Source organism: Struthio camelus, chromosome 2, assembly GCF_040807025.1.
Source record: "Struthio camelus isolate bStrCam1 chromosome 2, bStrCam1.hap1, whole genome shotgun sequence".
Taxonomy (NCBI): domain Eukaryota; kingdom Metazoa; phylum Chordata; class Aves; order Struthioniformes; family Struthionidae; genus Struthio; species Struthio camelus.
In genome coordinates this window covers 141,061,683-141,083,587 of record NC_090943.1, presented here as the reverse complement: position 1 = coordinate 141,083,587, position 21,905 = coordinate 141,061,683, and the positions used below count along the sequence as shown (strand labels likewise).

The following is a 21,905-nucleotide window of genomic DNA, read 5'->3' as shown; positions in this document are numbered from 1 at the left end:
GTGCTCTACAACTATATATATGATGCTGCTATGCATTACACTCCACAACCTAACCTTTTACAGGTAATGTAGTAACCTTCAATCTGAGAGCAACTCTACTTTGGGTAAGCACATTCTAGCTGGAACGCCTGTCCTAGGAATTAGGATAGTCCTACAGGCTAAGGAAAACTTGGTAATGGTTGAAGCTTACACCCTCTAAATTTAATACTCTCTTTTCAAGCTTTTCCTGGGGGCAGTAGACTTCTGAAAGGATGAGCGCAATAAAATTGCTATTATCTGCACCAATAGTTACTCCGAAAAATTTCTAATAGGTGAAGTTATCAGAATAAAACAAATTAAAACAGGGAGGACGCACTCCACTAGTTGACTCAATTCTTGTCACTGCATTCACTGAAGTCAATGGATATTTTGTTATATGATTGGAAAGCATTTAGATCTCACTGTATTTGGGCAAATGTTTATCTTGAGAGTATAATCTAGCAGCAATAACAGCAACAACAGTTTTACTGTTCCATGAGTTTATATGGAAAAAAATCACATCAGAGATAGTGGTGATTGTTACCTGCATGAAGATCTGCAAGCCATTGCTTATGTAATATTTGGCTCTGTCAAAATCATCTTGCAGGATGTAAAGGAGACTAAGCTCTTGGCTGTAACGCATTTCTATAATGGCTTTCTTCTGTTCTGTCTTCATTGCCTCATCAATAAAAGTCAGCAAAGTCTGGTCATTTTCCCCATTGAGCAGTAACTTCAACTTACTGCGTATTATATATGGCAGATATGTCTCCTGCAGGGGCAGATGTAGATGATCAATTTTTTATTTTCTGTGACAGATCATATATATATAAAATGATATTTTTCAGTGATTTCTTAAGAGTTTTCCCTTTAGAGAGACTCCAGTTTGCCAACAAATCACAACAGACTTTTCTGATAGCCTCAAGAAGTTGTAAGATGCTTAGCAAATTCCATTAGTTTCAAAAGCAGTGGTTTGGCAACTCTCAAAATCCATGAAGAATAAAAGAGAGAAAAGCATCACAAAAACTGCAAGGAGAACAAGAAGTTAAACCTGGTGCTACACGACCAGTGATGGACTTGAGGTACAACTTATGCATCCATAAAAATAGGAAGAGTAATTGCTTCAAATTATTTTATCTATTAGACTCTCTGCTAATTTCCATAGGAAAACTAGTACAAATAACTATGTTTAACTACAATTAACTGCTATTACTATTAGCTATAAATTATGCAATTGATTCCCAGCCACAACTACATTACGGTAGGACATCTCTGTACAGATGAAAACAATGTAGTATCAAAAGAGTGATTTCTAGAAACCTGATAATACGGATCATTCCAAGTTTTATTTAGGTCTGGAGGTTGTCCACTATCAATATTAACGGTAGCACAATACTCCAGGGACTTCCACTCTGTCAGGTGATCATAGCATTCAAGAGATGCAAGTTCCCAGAAGTCCTTCTCTGCTTCTGTTGGCTCCCCATCTTGCCAGTCTTCTTTAGAGAGTGCCTAGAGAATGAATTTAAGGAGGAGGGAGATTCTCAGCTAGAATTAGATGCTAGTTTGAATTCTAAGTCACCAAGAACTTATTCAAGAGTAATTCATTATCTCAAAAATATTTACCCGCTTACCAGAATGTGACAGTAACATTAAATGCTGAAAATTTAAGCTATAGTTGGTACTTATATATAAATTCATTTCAGAGAGCCAGCGTCAGCAAACCTGCATTTTTAAGGAGTCAAGGCTTTAAAAGGAGGTTGAAGAGATCCATCTTCCATTTGTATCCACTATTACTCAAATTTTGCTTGCCACAAACATGTACAGTTTGCTCTCTTGGGGCAGTAGCATGCCCAAAGTCTTTTACCTGTCTGCCTAGGTCATTGCACACGCTAAGCTTTGTAACAAACAGTGAAAAGAAACAGTACCACACTCACTAATCTCTGTTGTGAATGCTCATTGCATCTGTTCCCCTACCTCTATAGACCGAACCATTGGAAAAACAGAAGGACATTTTAAGCTATATGCTGCTCCTCAAAATTTTTCATTTTGGCTTATTAGTATTAAGCAATGAGAAAGAATTTATGAAAGAGAAAAAAAAAAAAAGGAAAAAAGAAGAAAAAAAGGAAGATTTTGGTGGGTCATTTTACCTCATCATAATGTTTAGCTGCTGTAGCATAATCACTCCTTGCTTCTGCCAGCAATGCTTTCTGTGTGATTTCCTTAGTCCCAATCTTACCACTGAAAATGCCACGAAGGACATCAGAATCTCCAAGAGATCGGTAGAGCCTAGTAGAATAAAAAAAGGCAAGCACTTTTAATTAGTTGAACAGAGCTACATCAATGCAGACATAAGCTACTAAAAAAAAAATCAGTAGTGACAGCAATAGCATAAGCAGCAGTCCAAGCTCTGCAACTGACCTGTAGCATGAAAAAAAAAGTATCACATTTCTTACATCAGATTATACATATATATATATACACATACATACATATATATATATATATATCTCCATGTAAACTTTATCTTGTAGGGGAACATCTAAATATTGGTCACTCCTGCGGCTGAAAAGCTAAGGACAAGATGTTTTTCATCAGTTTGATAGCACTGTCAGGGTGCACAGCTGTTAAGTCTGATTGCTCTAATGAAAGATAGTAATTAACTGACAAGAAATTAAAAAGAGACCTGATTCTAAAACAGGGAAAAAATAAAACAGAAATCCTATAAGCCATAAAGGCAGAGTTCTTCACAAGGCAAACGTGAACAGAAGTAAATTGTCTCAAACAAGAACTTACTTTGCAAGTTCAATCCATCTGATTACATCTGGGGGAAGCTCTGCCCTCCCACACACCCGCTTGGATGGAGGCTCCTCTGCAGGGGACAGAGAAATCAGAGCATGTTCCAGAAGAAGGATGCCCACTGGCTGTTGCAAACTTGCAAGGCAGCTCGTGCTCACATTAGCTGAATCAAGTTCTAGTAGCTCTCTGTGCTGGTAACTCATTTCCTATAAAACAAAACAACAGGTGCCTATTTGATCTAAAACTATACTGATAATTGAATTTTAAAGATCACCTATTTTGTATCCTTTTCGTAAAGCGCAAGCTTTGGAAATAAGCAGTTAAATCTCCGGAAGTACCCAACTCTGGAAAAACTGGGATGCTTTTTTTCTGTGCTGATGCTCTTAGGACAAAGAATAGTACAGAATAACCCCTCTACTTCATCCGTCTCCAGGGCTGCTAAAGACTGAGTTTACCTTGGAAGCAAGGAAATTAAAATTAATTAGAAATTAATGGAGTAACCCTGCATATAAATTTCAACTTGCTACTCCTGACCTACCTCCTAGACCTCCTTCTCTCTAAGGGGAAACACACTAGGAGTGGGAGAAAAGGAAGTAAACACATTCACAGGCAGAATCGCTCCTCCTTTTTTCTTTTTTGGTAGTGTGGTGCCCACTACACAACAGCTGCATTTCACTTAACCTACTGAGTGGCGTGTTCTTGTTATAAGCCAAAGGCATGATTAACTGTGATGTTTTCTCAGAGGTAGAGGCTTTCTGTCTACACACTTACCTAGTTTTAGCACACCACAGATTCCCATTAGACTCATTTATTTGTGCTCAAGTCCTGTCTGACTTAAAGGCAGGACAATGCTTCTAGCAGATCTTTATCCTATTAAACATCAATTCACTACAAAATAACTCCTTTTTCAAGGATAAATATTCTTGGTTACCTAAAGTTTATTTTAATACTTAAATCATTATTGCAAATAGATGTAAATATATCAAGAAAGTAGCAGACAAGTCCATTAACCCCAGGGATGTTTAGCTTAAGAACCTAAGGGAAAGCTGCAGTAACACTTCAACCAAACCAGAAGAAAAAGTCTACAACCTGGAAAAGAGGTAATATACATTTGTTACAAGAAACGGCACTGATTTTTAGGGCAACAGTTGCTTGATTCTTGCAATGCAGTATGTCCAAGAATACTGCATGAAAATTCACTTCTTGGAAACTGTAAACAGGAGATTATGTTTGTGAGAACAACTAAGCTATACTTGGGTGACAATGGCAACCACCCTGAAAAATGCAGAATGTGAATTTGACTTAAGCAGACCCATTATGCATTTTGTCTAGCTGAGACTCCCATGCCAGTTTTATTTGCACCCAATGAAAAAACAAGAACAGCAGCTCCTTGTAGCTTTCTGAGTTACGGACACATTGTATCCAAATGAAGGCTGCCTACATGCTTCATCTGCTATTCAGGCAATTTTCAACTAGCAACTTCTCTCAAAGCTGTACATGTGCTCTAGAAACTGCTACCTAAGGGTGTTATGTTCCTCTGCTGCCATCTCTTAGAGGTTATGCCAGGTTTGCCCTGCCAGTTCCACAGTCTCAAAATTTAAGAATAGCTATGCTGAGGTCAGACCAAAAGCCCATCTAGCTCTGTATCAGGGATGCCTACAAAAAAGTGTAAGAACTGGGCCAATATGTCCAGGGAATACCCTCCTAGACCCTTATAAATTACAAACATTGTTCCACATCAAAACTGATGTCTTTGTATTTAGTGACTGTTGGTCAGTATTAGCCTGACCACTTATCTTCTGAAAGCAGAGAGAACGTTTCTTGCTCCATATACAGCCGATGTGTTCTGTCTTTACTTGCATCACAGGTTCAAAGATAAGGAGGAACGGCATCCAAGCCGGCCTGATAACTAAAACATTTACATGCAATTTTATGTTCCTCAGAAGCCAGGTATCTCTATGGAGCCTATGTAAACTTTTGTCATGAGTTTATCAGGTTCTTTCTTTGTACTTCAGCCATTTTTTCATCTGTTGTGAAAGCCAACCCCTGAGCCTCAGAGTCAATTTTAAGATTATCCTTGTAGATTGTAATGGCTCTTTTTATCACCTAGTTATTCTCCTGATGGGACTTGAACCTGTAGACGATTAGAAAGTCATACAACCAGAAGGAAATGGCAGTGAAGTAGGAAGCCTTTCTGAAACAAGCCAATATTTATTAAACTATTGGTATACAGGAGGCAGAAGCTGTACTTCTGAATTGCCAAGCCATTAGGACAGCCTTTGTGAACAAAAGCGGTGGCCTCAGCATCACGTGCGTGTTCTCTCTCTCCTGATCAATATGAACTCTAATCCCTATTGGGGAAAAGACTTCCTCTTGCAGCTATGCAGGATGCTCATATAGGCAGAGTGCGCAGCTGAAGCTTGCCTCTGTGATCCTGTTTCTTGTGTTGTTCCATCGGAATGGCAATGAAAGGCTCTTAGCGCATTTAACAAGCCCATGCTTTTGACTAATTTTAACTCCTCTCTAATTTTTGACTCTTCATTTTTTGTCTATTCATGAAAAATTAGCCTAACATAACAATGTTATTAATAGGGTCTAATAACACAGTTCAACACAAATAATAATATAGTACAAAGCCTGAGAATGAAGAAACAGAAGTGAGGCATCAAGAGAGAGTATTAACAGATAACTATTGTCAGATGCTGGCTAGAAAAATACCAAGACAGCCCAGAAAAATCCCCATAGTATTTGACCTTTTATGCAGCTGCAGAGAAGAAAGTAAACAAGATACTACATTTTTTTCAGATGTGCAAATACAAGTGCTAAGCAGCAAATTGTGTCACTGTTTAAAAAGCTAGTTCTAACCAGACATTTCTCCTGCATTATGAATGACATCTACTGTCACAAAGCCTTTAAACTTCTGTAATAGAAAGACAAAACTAGCTTATCTGGCACTCAAAAATAGAGTATTTTGAGAGCCACAAATGACACAACATTAAGATCAACCCAGACAAGAAACATAAAATACAATGAGAATGAGCACGTGGCAGGGGCTTGGACAAGCTTTTTAATCTCTCTGATAGCTGGGATAAAAGATGAAGTTCACAAGCTAACGCGGTCAGCATAGTCCCACAGCATTACGCACAGAAGCAAAGGAGAAAGGCTGGTGGTCCCTTTCCAGCAGATATGGTCGTAGCACTCCCACTTGCTCTTTGGTGGAAACAAGTCATTCCCTCATGACTGAAAATCCCCAGGCAACTACTGCAGGGGAATAATTTGAAAAAGTTGCTGAAGAAATAAATAAGAGATGATAAAAATAAGCAGTCTGACAGCTACTGATATCCTCAAGACATCAAAGTATTCCTCCTTGCAGCACTTCCCAGAAACAGGAAAGATGGGCACCGCAACACCTACATAACCTTTTCAATTGTTCTCTCGGCTTTCATTTAAAATCAAGTCTCTTCCTGTTACTGATGCAATTAAAAGCATTAAAAGGCAACTCAAACTCTACAGAAAACGAATTGTAGAAATATTGAGACATCAGCTCAGAGGCATGAATTGCTCTGTTCACTTTTGAAAGAGTCACTTGAAACATCCACTTTGTTAACAGCTCTCCTTCCATCTCTGCCTAAATCCCAGTAACTGCATTTAACCTTCACCATCATTGGATTTATTACACATTGAGACGAAGACATTATGTTCAGCTACTTTCCTGTCATATAGCAAATTTACCTGGATGCATGCAATGAATGGTGGGAAATAAGACATGCTCATACTCAGGAATTGATTGAAGTCCTTCAGCAGCTGCTGGATGATGATTTTTTTCTCAGAAGGAGTTTTAGATTTTTCTACTTCACGCAAAATTCCAGTAAACAAACTGCTGAAAAGCTGCTTGGCAAATGTTGCATCTTTCTGCAAAAAGCAGAAGCAAATACAAAAAAACCCAAAACCAAAAGGTTACTAAACACTACTGTGACACGACAAACTAATGCATAAAATTAAGAGATATGAACCACTCCACACCTAATCCCTATGTAGATACTCTTGGGAGTGCACTGAGCAACTGCTCAGGCATAAATCATATCCATGCAGGGACTTCTTTCAGAGTTACTGATACATTCAAACCCTATCTTAATTCTTCTACATAAAGAAACACTAAGACAATGTTACTGGTTTCAGGTCAGAGCATTGGGGGAGAGGATGGAATGTACAATTTTCATATATTCACAATCTGCACTGTGAGGACCAGACACCCAGTATCATCTTATGGACACCAGCGCCAGTGAAGAGGATTTCAAAAAAAAAATAAAATAAAATAAAGGAAGATATCAACGTGTGGGGAAACCCAGAACCAACACTATGGGAGCTAACACAGAGAGATATGTACAGACAGATGGTGCCAGCTGAGGTTTAAAGGCAGTTATTCAACCTAGAAACACATTTGCAAATATACTATAATCCTATTCATCCTGGTCTATGGTAGAATGGGAGTTATAGGCGGAACGTTATTTCAGATAACTGATGATTGTGCTATTTCCTCCCTTTAAATAGAGATAAGGGATCACCAAAAGAAATTAAAGACAAAAGTAATCAGGAACACCGTGACTTCCCAAACATTGTAAAATCTGACAATTCCAGCCCACAGTTTCTACTGTATCCAGGTTGAATACTGGATCAGCTTCACTGTCTAGCCTGAGTCCAGTCTTAGCCACAGCGACTTCACCTGTACTTTTAAAACCCCGCTATAGCCATATGAAAGAAAAAAAATGGCTGTTTTGTTGCTATATAGTGAGATGCCCTATCCAATAACGTCTGTAAAGACCATCTTTGTTTCTTGAGCAGGGGAACCCAGACACAGTGGACAATAGCTGGTGTCTTAAGTTCTCAGCATTAAACTCAATTGCTCAGGTGAGGCCAGCTACAAAGCATCTTCTCTCATCACTGCATCACTGGGGTAGGAGGAACACTCTCCCTCAAAACAGACTCTTTAAAAGCATCTCATGGTGGTGAGTACAAAACAATAAATCAGTCTGGAAAGCAGCTGCTCAGCTGCACACCTTTTTCTTTACAAGAACATACAATTTCACAAATGACCTTTGAAAAACACACAGACCTGGGCAAGGCCCTGCAGAGGGGCGATCAGACTGCTGTATTCAATCTGGATGTCAGGAAGGTCTCCTACTCGGTAACTTCTGTACAAAATAACCTGGCCATCATGCTTCATCTTTAGCTCAGATTTCATCTCCTGAAATACATTGCTTATGTTAAAAAAAATTATGTTACTTCGAAAGACCTGTATCTAGATAAGACAAAACAAGCAAGAGCATTTTTGAAGTGTTTTAAAAAAAACTTTTGCCATGCTTATTAAACTAATACAGTTAGTTAGTATAAAGCCATAATACGGCTAACCCTAGAATGATCCTGGTCAATTAAAAACTCTTAAGCCTCCTATATGGAGTTACTTCATCAATTAACTTTCAATATTAATGCCTTGTAGTTCCTGTTTCCACACAGGTAGCATTTCAGTTATTTTTAAAGAGAACGGGGTGCTGACTGAAATCTAGTGAACAATTATGGTTTAGTAAGTTACTGCCTGCCAGCTGAGCCACAGTAATCAATTACTTGAGGGCTCTCAGCCTGCCCCAACTGCAAAGTAAAATTAGGTCACTAAAGCTAATGTTTTATTTCACACCGTGAATGAGGAGGGGAAGGAAGAAGGATGAATCTAGTAGAACTGATTCCTAGTAAAACTTAAACTAATCTGGAATAAAACTGCTGCAAACTGCTGTTAAGTAGCTGCCCTGTCTACTGCTGAGATTTAAAGAAACGCATTTAAACTGAACAAGAGCTACTGTCACATCTCGACAAAACCTATTGCTTCATCTTCCTTTTCACATCACTGATAAGTTTTAAGGAAATCAGCAGTTAAGTTTACAAGGTGGGTTTTTTTTTTTTTTTCCACTATTGCCATTAGCACTAAAACCAAGAGACCCTGGGTGAACATATACACTGGTGTAATGGAAGAGGGAAACAGAAGAGAGCTCAAAGATTTTTTTTCTTCCTTAAACCCTTCATTCTGCTGTTTGAGCCCTTTCATCTCCTACATAACTTCAAATGGATGATTTTCAAAAAAATTCCAGGAGTAATATCCTGGAAGACACTAGAGCTTTGCTAAAGCTTTTAGTATTTCCAAATACTTTTGTACTTTTTCCTGTTTCCCCATTAGGCATAATATTGACATAAGCCATTGAGTTACATGTCTGCTTACATGCAACAAATCTCTCTGCCACTCGGAAATTTAAGGGGTTCTGCAGCACTCATGGTCTCTTCCAGTCTTTAATTGTGGAACATCACAGTGATTTTTTCCTCTTTTACTAATTGCAAATACTTAACACAACCAAGAAATCCATACAGTACTAAGTTTCTGGTCTTGATAAACACTCAGCAAATGATTAATACCGACTTTCTTTCAGGTTACGAGTATGCAACAGTTCAGGTTACTCTATCAGCTGTTGTCTCATAGTTTTGAGTTTACCTACAGATAATGGATAATGTCCTCCAGCATTTATATCTGCAGAGTACTCCAGCTTCACGGCTTCTAATTTCCAGGTTGACAATTGTAAAGAGCTTCTGTTGTGAACATCTCTCATCACTACTATGGATTCCATCACATCAAATCACACAGTCATACACACTAAGTGAAAGACTGTAAGTGTCATCATCCAGGTCTTTTCTTGCTCATGCACATAAATAGCGCGATTTCCAAATTTTAAGAGCACCTTTTAAAGCTCTTAGCATTAGCAACAATATCTTACACATACCTTTTCTTCACAAAGTTACTTCTAGAGATTTAAGTACAAGACTTGCAGATGGCATCAGTACCTAAGGTTTTAAACTTGCTTTTGACTGACAAACCTTTTCTCGTTTCTGTTCAGCCACGCCTTTTCTGGCATAAATCAGACTGAGTTTCTCTTGGTCCTTCAAGAAACGCCTCCGCAGTTTTAGAATTTCTGCCCGTTCATCTATACCTAGGCATAAAAAGGAATAAAGTCTTACAACTTAATTCTGGTGAACACACGTTCAGGTCCACAGCTTTTCCCTTCTAAAACAAACTTCAGATGTAAGGCAAGAGCACAGTATAATAAAAAGAGTATTTGCTAGCTTACCAACTAGTCTCCTAAAGCTCCTATTCAACAACTTAATGTAAGGCCTTTCAATATGATGCTGAACTAAAGCAGTACTGTAAGTTACTCTTAGGAAAAGAGGTAAGCAATTATATCAAAACTTGAAGCACACAGATGCGGTATAGGGGTAAACTATTGTATTGAAAAAGACACTAAAATTCATAAAATAAATTTATCACATGGGGCAAATTTGTTTAAGATCCCCAAGGCAGGGATGACATTGGCACTATATTCCATAAAGCACATAGCTACCCTCAAAAAGGAGGAACTAAATATCTTGAAAGATTTGGGAATAATAATACCAATAAGTTGTTATATTTTTGAAGTTACTATTACAGAGCTGTCACTGGATCAACTCCCGCTCAGGACAGTCACGGAGAAAGACCGTTTCATGGACTGTTCATTTTAGTCCATTTGCTGGGTAAAAAAAGTGACAAAACAAAAAGGTACCACTATAACTGATATTTTGCTGGCAGAAAAAGTCTGAGCCATTGCAGAACAGTGCCAATGTTTTTCAGCTATGGAATGAGTGGATGAAGGAGCAGTCTCAGATAAGAGCAGATAATTCTACTGTCAAATTGCAATCTGTTGCAGAACATGTCCGCATAGCTGAAATGATTTTGAAAAAAACGTTTACAACTTGTTCAGTTTCTTTAAAGAGATAAGCAGCTAAATTTAGAACACAGGGGACAGAACTGTCTGACAGTCATGCTCTGTTCGTCTTAGAGAGAGGGAGGAACACAAAGATCTCACTGGCGGGTTTCTTAGTCAGTCAGTGTTTTCATCTAGCAACACACAATCTTGCAATTCCTAGCACAATCCTAGTATTTTACTATACTTATTTAAAAAGTATCATCACATACTCCTGGAAACAAAGTCTCTGAAGTTGAACCTCCATTCGAATGTCTCCAGGACAATGGACGCCCAGGCAAATAAGTGACAAAAAAAAGTCTAAGAGAAAAATTATTAAATTATATTGACATTCCGTGACAAAGTCTACAGACCTTTAATTTTGCTGTCCACCTCATCTCCAGGCAAACCCAACCTTTTTTTCCCAAAATCTGGCCCCACTGGTTTAAAGGCTGATTGTTTAAATTTTTCACTCCGCTTGCTAACTAAGAGCATGGATGAAGATAAGGATTCAGAGAATGAAGGAACCATATATTCTGCCAAGGTATCGATGCTGTTTCCAGTTAGCCAATTGAAAGAACTTCTACCACCTGTAAAAACAATTACAGAGGACAAAAAATGATGTAACACATCAGTACATAGTCCAGGTGAAACCATCTACAAAACAGGTCATTTTCCTCCCAAAAGACATAATTCCCACTGTTTATGAGCTGAACAGATTTCGAGCCTTTACGTAAGAAACAAACTTCTTTCCAATTAGGTTGACAATAAAATCAAATCAAGCCAATAAAAATGTGTCTGTACATTTTTTTCTCCATTTACCCAAAATAATCCTTGAAAACAAATTTTTAGATGCATTTACACTTTTACAGGAAAAATACACATGCAATAGGAATGAGGACAACGGAATCATTCCTACAGCGAACAAGAAAATTTCAGAGGATACTGGTCTGGACTTACTGATGTTCTGGGTAGGTGTAAATTCATATTGCTGTTGGGTAACCCTCACTCGACCACCTCCTGACCCAGAAGTGGAAGGGGATCTTTCCTGTAATAAGCTCCTGTTGGTACTCTGAGAAGCTTGAGTCTCCACAAACAGTGGTGTGAGCACAGTACTTCGATAACGCCAGCTGGAATCAATTACAAAGTCCTATGAACACAAAAAGATCTTAGTAGGAACAGTACGAATGCCTTCCTTGAGACAGGATGGCTGAAAGGAAAGTACAGAATTTAAAACACCATCCCAGGTAAAGATGAAGAACTTGACCATAAAAGAGTGCATAAAAGCTCTGTACAGCTCAGCAAAAATCTCACCAATTTGTATTGGTCGGCTGACGTAAGTGCTACTAACTTATAACTCTGTTTCTTCACAGTTTTTTCCAGCTTACGATGCTTCTCTCAATTTCCCTCTCTTTTAAGCATTTCAGTACTCTATACATCACCTACACCTATTTTATATAATTATTTTATTTCAATCTTTTTTTTGGAAAAAAAGCAAAATTATTCCACTCCTAAAAAAAAATCAAACTTATGACAGCATGCATAAACTATGACGGTCTAGCTGTTAACTATAGAACAGAAGATGCAATTCAAATAATCGTCTTCACTATACCATTCTTATTAAAGCTGTAGTTACATCAAGGATTGGAAATTGTCCAATAAACAAAGAATAAAACATTACAATTCACCTGAAATTTGCATTCAGAAAGTGGATGCTCAAACATTTTTCTGGAATAATCTGGGCTCTTGCTGGTCATTTCAAGCAGAAAATTTGTGATTAGACTCAAGTACTGAGTTTCTATCTTCGTAGAGTAGAAAGAATTTAACAATGCCAGCATGCGATCAAGAATATTTGCTGGTAACCTTGTCTCATCACTCCAAAAATTCCTAACAATTAATCTGTAAAGATAAGGAATAAAGTTATCCTTGGTTGTCGGCAAAAAGGAAATACGATACTGTAGATACGCATGACACAAAAAAAGGCTGTTAAAAAAAAATTATAATACTGTCACAACTAACACTTTCACGCCATGAACTGAATTACATCAAATTACACTGAATTACATCAAATTCCACACTCATCTCCCACTCTCTGTGCCATTTGGTTGACATTAAGATGATTTACTCTGAAAAAATGATTTGTATAGTTATCGTCTCAAGAAGTGCTATCAGTAGACAAACACATAGGTCTCTTTTTCTAACTTCCGCTTCACCAAAAAATTCAATAAAAAAAAAAATCCAGCATCCTCCAACACTGAATCTATGTCTTTTGGACTGCTTATATCAAGGACTTTGTTGTTATTTGCAAACTCTAAAACATTAACCCAGAATTAGGTCTAACAGACTTAAACAACTTCTCCCTGGCGTAAAGGTTTGTCCAAAAGCTAGTCATGGTTTTCAGTATTCAACTATTACAGTTTAAATTGTGTGTGGCATACCGGAACATAATTTTATAAATTAACAACATGCCTTATTGGATGAAAAGGAAATAATGTTATCTCACTGTTATTCCTTTATATTAAAAATATTTTAAAAACCTCTAGGGATCAAATTGGTTGTAAACAAAGAAAGAAAAATTTAGGGATTTGTTATTTCACATACACTCATGTTATATCACATCACGGTTTACTCACTGCAGTTCAGCATTCTCATCAGTCAGCCCTTGAAGTAGGATTTCTTTCGCCAGTTTGAGTACTTCCTGAGAATCACCATCTGCTTGGCTTTCTGGATCACTGATGTGAGGGGGAAAAGGTCTCTTAATGACTTCTCTCTCAAATAATTCATAGTAAAAAGACGACGATAAGGAGGAACACGCCCTTCTCATAAAAATTTCAACTCAGCATGATAACGTTGCTGTTTTTTTACAGCACGAGGTCCTCACTGCCAGAAATGTCTTGTCTCTCCAGTACTTAGAAAAGTAAAAATCAGAAAGCTAACCTGTTAGTTACTTGTTAAAAAGTCCCAGCAGAGGCAGTGCTGCAAGGATAAAACTGAGCAAAACGTAGACTGTTACCAAGTGACACTGCAGTAAAAATTGCTTGTACTTTTTCTTCACAACAATCGTCCATTCAAATAACTATCTCGGGTAAAGGCATACAACGGAACGCGAATAAGTTACAGGATATAACAGCAATCTCCTTGTCAAACTGAGTGCACACTTGCTCTCTACTCTATAAACAGTGAAATGATTAACCTCAAACCACCACGAGGTTTAAGTGGCCATCTTATGGGCCATTTTGCAGTGGAAATGAAGGACAGACTTCTCTAATAAACATACCCTGAGGCTCGTAAGAGAACACCCTTCCCAGATACTATCTCACTCCTCTGTGTGAGGCTACTATACAGAATGTGACATGTTGATCAGGTTAGACAACTTCACTTTGCATTCCAGTAAATTAGCTTAAACTTCTGAAAAGCTAGATCAGTTTTTAATATTCTAGGCTGCCCACTGGTAAACTGAAACTGAAGAACAGTTGCTTTGCAACAGCTTCCGTGAAGGCAGTAAACTCCACTGAAGGGATGACAGTGAAAGCATCTCTGTCTGCAAAGCTGATGGAGGACATCTGTCCCGAGAATACTACACAGTTACAATGTCTGTTCTAGTGGGTAGTAATTTGCTGCAACTCAGCTGTCTTCAGACCTGTTCCTATACCTGTACTACATTAACTATCTGTCTGAGGCCATAGTAGCATAGCTACAAAATACTGCCGCTTAATAAGCGATTGGCAACTATGTGCTCTCAAAGACAAACGGAGAACTGATCTAGACACAATGTATTTCAAGCCTTCTGTTCTTGAAGAGTAAAAATATGTTCATACTACGAGAGTGAAGGTATCTGTATCACACCGAGGCACCTTAATATACCTTTTACCTACAAGCAAGTTTCTCTCGTGTATGGTTCTTACCACAGTTATAAATTCTGGCACCAAGAAAAAAAATGAGAACATCAGAACTAAGATTTCTTATGCCATCATGCTGTGGTGATACAACATTCTAGTTCCGGACTGAAGTTCAGATCCAAGTCTTGCCCCTTAGTGGAAATTGCAATCAAATGCTAGAGCTACAGAGGCAGCCCACAGGAGCTGTTCACTCTGAGAATGGGAAAAACCCACACTGAGGGACACTGAGCTGTAGGAAAGTGTTAAAAACACTTTCACTCTCCTTGTGAGAAGCTACTGAAAGACAATATCTGCACTGAATACACACCTGTAGTTATCATAAATCCACATCAGAATGTCATACATGCGCTGTCGACATATTACAGTAGGGTGAGAGATGAACCCCGTTACTCCAGGAAGAAGTTCTTTAAGTTCTAGTGGTTTTAGCTTAGGTAGCATCTTGTACACTATATCCAAACAAACTCTTTGTCTTTCATCATCCCTAAAAAGAGAAAAAAAAGAATAGTTTCCTCTTCATTGCTACACACAGAAACAAAAGGTCAGTTGAGGTTTTAGTGATACTTCTTTTTGCCTAAAGGTTTTTAGGTAAATGTTTTTGAGCCTAACTTAAAAAGCAAGGCTGTAAGTGAAAAAAATACGTGTTAAAGATGAAATTCACATGCCAAGGAGTGGGAGCTGGCGTTTCAGCTTAAAGTTATCCAGGGTTTTTTGTTTGTTTTTTTTCCACAGTGAGCAAACTATCTTATGCCTAACTCCCAGATTCATATCTCCTCAAATTAGGAGAGTCATGAACAAAAAAGGGAACACGAACTGTGAATGTATGTGGACTGTACAACTTTTGTGATCACCACAAAGGATAAGGTTTAGACTATGTACCCACATTTGTAATCACATGACCACTCACCTGTGATTCATGATCTGGAGGAAGTCTTTACTCTTTAACTGCAAGTGGAGATCAGTTATTTCCTCTGCCCGGCACATTATTACTTCCAGACAGTGTGTTTTCATCACACCATGAAGTTTGGGTATCAGAAAGAACACTGCACTCATAAACCTTAACAAGACCAGAAACCCACAAAACAAAAGCAAATTATTTTCTATTAATCTTCTAGATCTATAATGAATATACCACGTAAGTCATGATGTACCTGTCAGCAAGAGGAGGAAAACTCTTAACAACTTTACTCAAGCACTGAATAAATTTATCCTGTTGGGTGTTCTGATGATGTTTTAATTGCTTTATGACACAATCGTAAGCTGGATCTTCAAGTATCTAAAAAATGAGAAAGACAGTAAAGACAAGTGTAGCCACGAAATCCCTAACAACCTAAGCGATGTATAGTTCTGCCGTTGCATTGTTCCTAGTGCATTTTACTAGGTGACATTGACCTGCCTCATCTTGACATCTACAGCACTTCATAGCAGCTGTATAGCTACGCCTGGCTGAGATACACGATTGCCTGCTTTTTAGCATTTGTAAGCTTCCATTGATAGGGTTGAGACCAATGCCTTAATTCTGAAATAAAAATTTTGTGTGGTATCCTTACATAAATGGTGAGAGTTTCCTATTTGGTATGGCAGACTTCCCATTAAAGAATGTAAAAAAAAAAAAAGATATCTTTAGTGAAAAGGTGAAAAAATTTAACATCCATGGCCATTTGTATTTAACGTTAAAGAAATAACCTTAAAACAGGATAAAATATTTGCATCGTCTTTGTTGACTTATTCAAAATTATGGCTTTTAATGAAAAGAAGAACTCAAAAAACTGTAGGAAAGAAGACTGCAGGAATTCAGTTTATGAAATATGCTCCATACATTGAGAAAGAACAAACAGAAGGCAATAAAGTGGAGAGGGAAGATAAGTATATAAAATACTCTGCAAGGCCAGACTCATAATGCACCTAGCCAGTAATCTAGTATTTTGCCTCCAGAATATGCTGGAGATGATATTTAGGGGGAGCACATAAGCCTGGCCAGACTCTGCTTTGTTTCTCTCATAAACCCCAACATCCACAGTCAATATGTTAGGGTTGTTAGAGCATTCATCATTGCAATTATCATGCAATTGCAGGTTTTGGTTTTTTTGGCACAAATCTGCATAATTTCTCTTTGAACCTTGTGAAGCTACTTACCTCCAGAACCTGCTGTGGCAACACATCCCACAAGCTCACTAACTGCTGCGTAAAGAAGAACTTCCTAGTATCTATCTTAACCTGATTTCTGTGAATTTCAGTGTCTGTCTCCTACTTCTGCCACTGTGGGATTCGGTGAACAAGAGTTTTGCACCACCTTATCCACTACCTAGAAAATAACTGGATTCACTATTCACATATGTTCCACAACAAGGGTTCAAAATTAAACATATCAGCTTTAAGTCTAAACTTGCAAGCTCCTAAACATCCTCAGGATACAGATATTCAAAAGGTAGTCCCAAATCTCCAAACTTTCAGTGTTCTGTTTTTCCTAACCTTAAAGACCAGAAGTATGGTATTTTGGGCCTGTAGTTAGCCTGGTCTCAAATTCTCACCTTCTTGAGGTAATAGTTTATTCTTTAACTTGATCAGCTGGACAAAGACTTTTGAGTTTTAAGTATTTTCATTTTTGGAGCAGAATTGAGCAGTCATATGAAAGATGGACATAGGACAGGAATGGTCAAACATGCAACACGGTGCACTTACGTTTTCTCTCTCAGCAACGTATCGAAGAGCGAGTCCCAACACTTCTGCCGCAGCTGCATAAACTTCTTTATACTTTAATAAGCCCATGTTACTGATCAAAGCCTGAAAATACCTAGCACAAAAAGTAGACCTGCTGTAAGCAACTACTCCACCATCCAGCTTCAAACTTAAACAAAAAAAAAAAATCACTTGAGTTTACTAGGGGAACGGTGACTACTTTTAAAAGAGCTGAATGCAGCGCAATATGGATTTCCACCTGCAGCGTCTCAAATCCCTACCTTGGCGGTTCCTGACTCTATTGATTCTTAAGAAAGTGCAACCCTGGGGCACACTGTAAAAACGCCTACATCCTTCTAGATATTTTCCAAAATAAATGGATTCTGCAGTTTGCAGCTAGAAAAGCATTAAACAGGGCAGAGACTAGCAAAGGGGCGATGAGACAACAGTATCGAGTAAGTGAACAGCCCAACTCCCACGCTTCACGCTGACAAATCAGAATTGCTCCTTTCGTCTTAAGCTTCTACCAAAATTCACCTCCCAAAAAGCTGCGTTTCTCACCTGACACGGTCTATTTCACACTTGGGGTCAAAGGGAGGTAAATCATTAGCAAGAACAATGCCTAGAAGCTGAATTCCCACAGAGTTGTCCTTTGTATTGGGATCGCCACCAGAAAACTTTTCAAATATCAAGCTGTTGCAAAAACACAGAAAAGTGACAATATACATAATAAACCCAAAATGCACAAACCATAACTCTATCTTTATACACATATACCTACCCCACCAAAAATAGTGGAAAGTATATATTCATAAGCAAGTAACTAATTAGCCTCATAAAGAAGTATTTGTAAAAGAAAATTCAAAAAAAATGTTTGTAAGCCCACAAAAATTCTCTGCAACAAGCTCATGAGGACAGCAAATCACAAAAGTCTTACTAAGCATGCAATGACAGGTTATATTCAGTGACAAAAACCAACAGTTCAAAGAAAAAATAATCTCTTTGCAGAGATTACGCCTACTTCTGTCGTTCTTGTCTTAATCCTCTCTACGTTTTCTTTCCCTTCCTTCTTGCTGTTTTACAAATTAAAATTTGCAGATTCCCCACCTTTGGGGAATTCTGTTCTGAAGTTTTATGGTCTACTCTAGGGACAAAAAGTTTCACGCTGCAGCTGAATTTACCTTTCCTTCTCCCAGATTCTTTGGGCATGTTCACCTACGTTTTTAAATATCGATACAAGAAGGTAATTGGCTAAATGACTACCTGTAAGGTATGGAGAGACAGTTCTTCCAGCATTCTATAACTGTCTTTATGATTTCCAGATTGTGTCTAAATACAGCTCTTTTCGGGTGAAAGGCATTCTTCATCAAGAATTCAAGCAATCTGTTAGCTAGAATCTCATCCTTAATATTCCCCTACAATAAATGGGAGTGAAAAAAATCAACATAACGATTCCAAAACAAACTCATATATTCTGTTTATTAAAGCACACATGTAAACATACTATTTTTAAGAAGTTAATAGCTAAAAGAAACAGCTGGCTGATACAGAAAATGATTACACATGCACTAAAATAAACGCATTCCTTACCAAGAGCAAAAATGAATTTCACATTTCCTTACTTTGGGCGTGGCTACACTTGTCCAGGAGAGGAGAGTAACTACTATTTCCACTACCATGTAATGAATTCCTTCACCTCCGTTATTCCCAGAAACAACAAGCTGCAGCAATGGACCAAGCCACTGCTTTGCATAAGGTCGGAAAACCTATGGAAAATGGAGAGTCAGCAGTCAACTACAAATTAGCCTAATATTCAATAATTTGTTGTTCAGTAATTGCTATCTCTTTGCTATCTCTTTTCAGTAACTGCTCTATCACTTTGCTTAACCCAGTCCAAAGGGGTAACTACAGAAATTTTAAGCTCACTTTAAAATAAAAAGGTCTCCATAATTGCATTCCTCACCTCTGCTTAGAATCATTTAAGCAAGTATTTACATTAAGTGAATTATTTCACTAAGGCCCACATAATACAGCTTTGTAAGAGCTTTTCATGCATCAAATCTGTCCCTATAGGACTTGAAAGGGTAGATAAATGGCATACTCTTTCCAATTTCCATTTCAAGAGAGCTTTACTGAATTTATTCTGAAATATAGCTTTTCTACATTTTAGATTTGGAATACTGCAAGCAGAAACATTATACTTGAAAACCACTGGGTGCAATAGGACAAGAACATTTTACCCAAGAATAAGAGGGTTTTTTAAAATTACTTACGTCCTCAGTATTAGCAATAAGTTTTGCTATGAAGAGGCGAATGTTTAGTGGTACTGATGGGTTTCCTAATTTGCCATGCAGAAATTTCATCCAAAGAGGAAGGTCTACTGGAACTGTTCCCTGAAATCAAAAAGGGAAAAGCAAAAATCAACTGACTTCTTGAATCAAACAGGCTTACCATTCAGGTTTCATTATAAGATAGCCATGGAAATGACAAAACAAAGGGATTCAACTGTGACTCCCTTTCTTGGCATAATTAGTGAACAATGCCAATCTTCTGGTTAATACTGACGTCCTCCACTTTGGGTGTGATCTGGTTTCTCTGCATATGTTTAATCAGAGTGGTCATAGAAGCCATACACTCATGCTGATTGAGTTCATCCATTTCCAGTTCTGTATCATCATCTAAAGCCATGTATTCTGTGGGCTCCTGAAAAAAAAAGTTACTGTGATTAACTAACCACACACACTGTGTCTTCTTTTAAATCATGATAATGCCATGCGTCATTTGGATTTTATCTGCATTTACAGACCTGACTGCTCAGAACTTGCAACAGGGAATCAGATTATCTGTTTTTCAAACAAACATCTCCCAAACATATACACCAGTTGTGCATAGCTTTTACTTTCTGTGCCAACAGACATCAACTGCACGTTGTTCTGACTTTACTACCTGTGAGGATAGGGGTGGCAACTACTTGAAGGAGAAAGGGTTAGCTGAAGCTCACGGAAAAGGTTTCATTTCAGAGCTGAAAGAATGTGCCAACACTTCCCGTAATGCAATTTACTTATGATGCAACTCCCAACTTCCAGTTTTAGCCAGAACTTCACACAAAGTCCGATTTTTATGGACATGTTTCCCCCTGACTAGCAACCACAGCTGATATCTCTTTTCACACACAGAGTAAAGCACAAAATAAAACAGTTGTCTGCAGTTAGAAAGGACATTATTACACAAATCAAATAGAAAATACATTTCTGGCCAACTTCACTGCAGTGAAACACTTCCCTTGCTGCAAAACATGGAAACAATTTATCTTATCCAATGTTTCCACAATTATTTTGACAGATTTCATCTTCAGTATCTATGACACTTTTTACAAGCCTTCCTTCTATTTTATTGCAAATATCTATTCTTTCAGTATTACTTTTGATGTGATCTCTTTTGACTGCTGAAGGAACACAACCTCAAGTCTTCGAAGATTATAAATGCTGTTCTTTTGACAGCGGCAATTAAAGATAAGGTGCCATGATAGAAATAAAAAATAATAATCTGTTTGATCATTTATTCCATGCATGTGATGCAATCAGCTTGCTGAAGACCAAAAAGAAAAGGGAAATGAGGAAACTTTGCCTAAGACCAGCAACACACAACCATCATGGGAGACTCCTGAGCGCACACAAAGCACACCTTTCTTTACAACTCGGGTTGGACTTAAAGATTAAATTCATGTCTCATCTTAAGAATGCTTGCAATTTTCTAAACTGCACTCACACCACTCAACTTTAGAAACCCAAGGTAGGACATGGTTTTTCTTCGCCTTGCTGTGTAGTCAGCGGAGAGAGGGAAAAGGACAACTGACTGAAGGAACACAGCTTAAGTCCTCTCACTCACCTGCTGGAGGAACCCATTCTCCATCAAGTACAATGAATATGGGAGACAAGCCCTTTCACTTAGGCACCTTTGAACTTTGGCAGAGTGAATATTTCAGTAGGTGACTGACTTTTCTTTGTCATTTGATAAATTTATTAGAAACAGTTGAACAGCAAATCCAGTAAGACTAACAACAAACAATCTTTGCTTTTTAATTTATTTTTTATCTCTGAGTCTGGAAAAATATTTGAGGGTCAATATTGACAGATCAAACAAAAGCTCTTCCTGTTAAACTTCAGAATTCCCACTATCATGAACAGATTGCTTTAGAGAGCAGCTGCTCTCCACTTTATTGTCAAGGAACCTTTCATACTTCTCAGCATGATACACCTTTGAAACTTCTACTTCTCAACCCTAGTAAACATATGCAATTGCTAGAAAGCATAAAATTTTTCCTCCTCACAGCACGTAATTCACTAAATTACCTTCCTCCTGAAACGAGGACTGCTAGCTGTAACATCTTGGGAGCTGTAAGAAAAACCTTGGACTCCAGTAGAAAAGTCAAACTGGCTCATTTCCTCACTCAAACTGCTATCCATCATGTATGATGCAGAAGGTAAATACTTGGGCTCATCTAAATAGGAAAAAGAACAGACCACTCATCAAGGTAATCAAGGTTTACAAAGAAACAGATCTTTATTGACCACTGAGACTTGGCGTGGCTGGGAATTGGTTGTTAGACAAAGTACAGTGAACGCTTTTATTTGTTCCTGGTACTGTAGGAGTCAATTAGCAGTATGTCAATAAATACTGCAGGAGAAGTAAGAAGAGGATTTTT

The 21,905-nt window shown here is 38.0% G+C and overlaps 1 protein-coding gene across 3 annotated transcripts in view; it reads right to left on the bottom strand.

Annotated features, from left to right (window-relative positions):
• Positions 1-21,905, bottom strand: part of PRKDC (protein kinase, DNA-activated, catalytic subunit) — an 86,456-nt gene that overhangs the window by 22,069 nt on the left and 42,482 nt on the right. For 2 of the 3 annotated variants that reach the window (XM_068932753.1, XM_068932755.1), the window contains exons 46-66: positions 21,553-21,701; positions 19,766-19,903; positions 19,474-19,593; positions 18,823-18,966; positions 18,464-18,615; positions 17,762-17,893; positions 17,204-17,315; positions 15,673-15,797; positions 15,429-15,578; positions 14,832-15,005; positions 13,259-13,357; positions 12,314-12,524; positions 11,586-11,775; positions 11,000-11,215; positions 9,727-9,839; positions 7,925-8,056; positions 6,544-6,723; positions 2,809-3,017; positions 2,163-2,301; positions 1,336-1,524; positions 563-787 (exon numbers count right to left, since the gene is read on the bottom strand). In XM_068932753.1, the coding sequence (XP_068788854.1) occupies positions 563-787; positions 1,336-1,524; positions 2,163-2,301; positions 2,809-3,017; positions 6,544-6,723; positions 7,925-8,056; positions 9,727-9,839; positions 11,000-11,215; positions 11,586-11,775; positions 12,314-12,524; positions 13,259-13,357; positions 14,832-15,005; positions 15,429-15,578; positions 15,673-15,797; positions 17,204-17,315; positions 17,762-17,893; positions 18,464-18,615; positions 18,823-18,966; positions 19,474-19,593; positions 19,766-19,903; positions 21,553-21,701 (3,299 nt within the window). The remainder of the gene's footprint in view (positions 1-562; positions 788-1,335; positions 1,525-2,162; positions 2,302-2,808; positions 3,018-6,543; positions 6,724-7,924; positions 8,057-9,726; positions 9,840-10,999; positions 11,216-11,585; positions 11,776-12,313; positions 12,525-13,258; positions 13,358-14,831; positions 15,006-15,428; positions 15,579-15,672; positions 15,798-17,203; positions 17,316-17,761; positions 17,894-18,463; positions 18,616-18,822; positions 18,967-19,473; positions 19,594-19,765; positions 19,904-21,552; positions 21,702-21,905) is intronic. The other variant, XM_068932754.1, reaches the window with a different exon arrangement.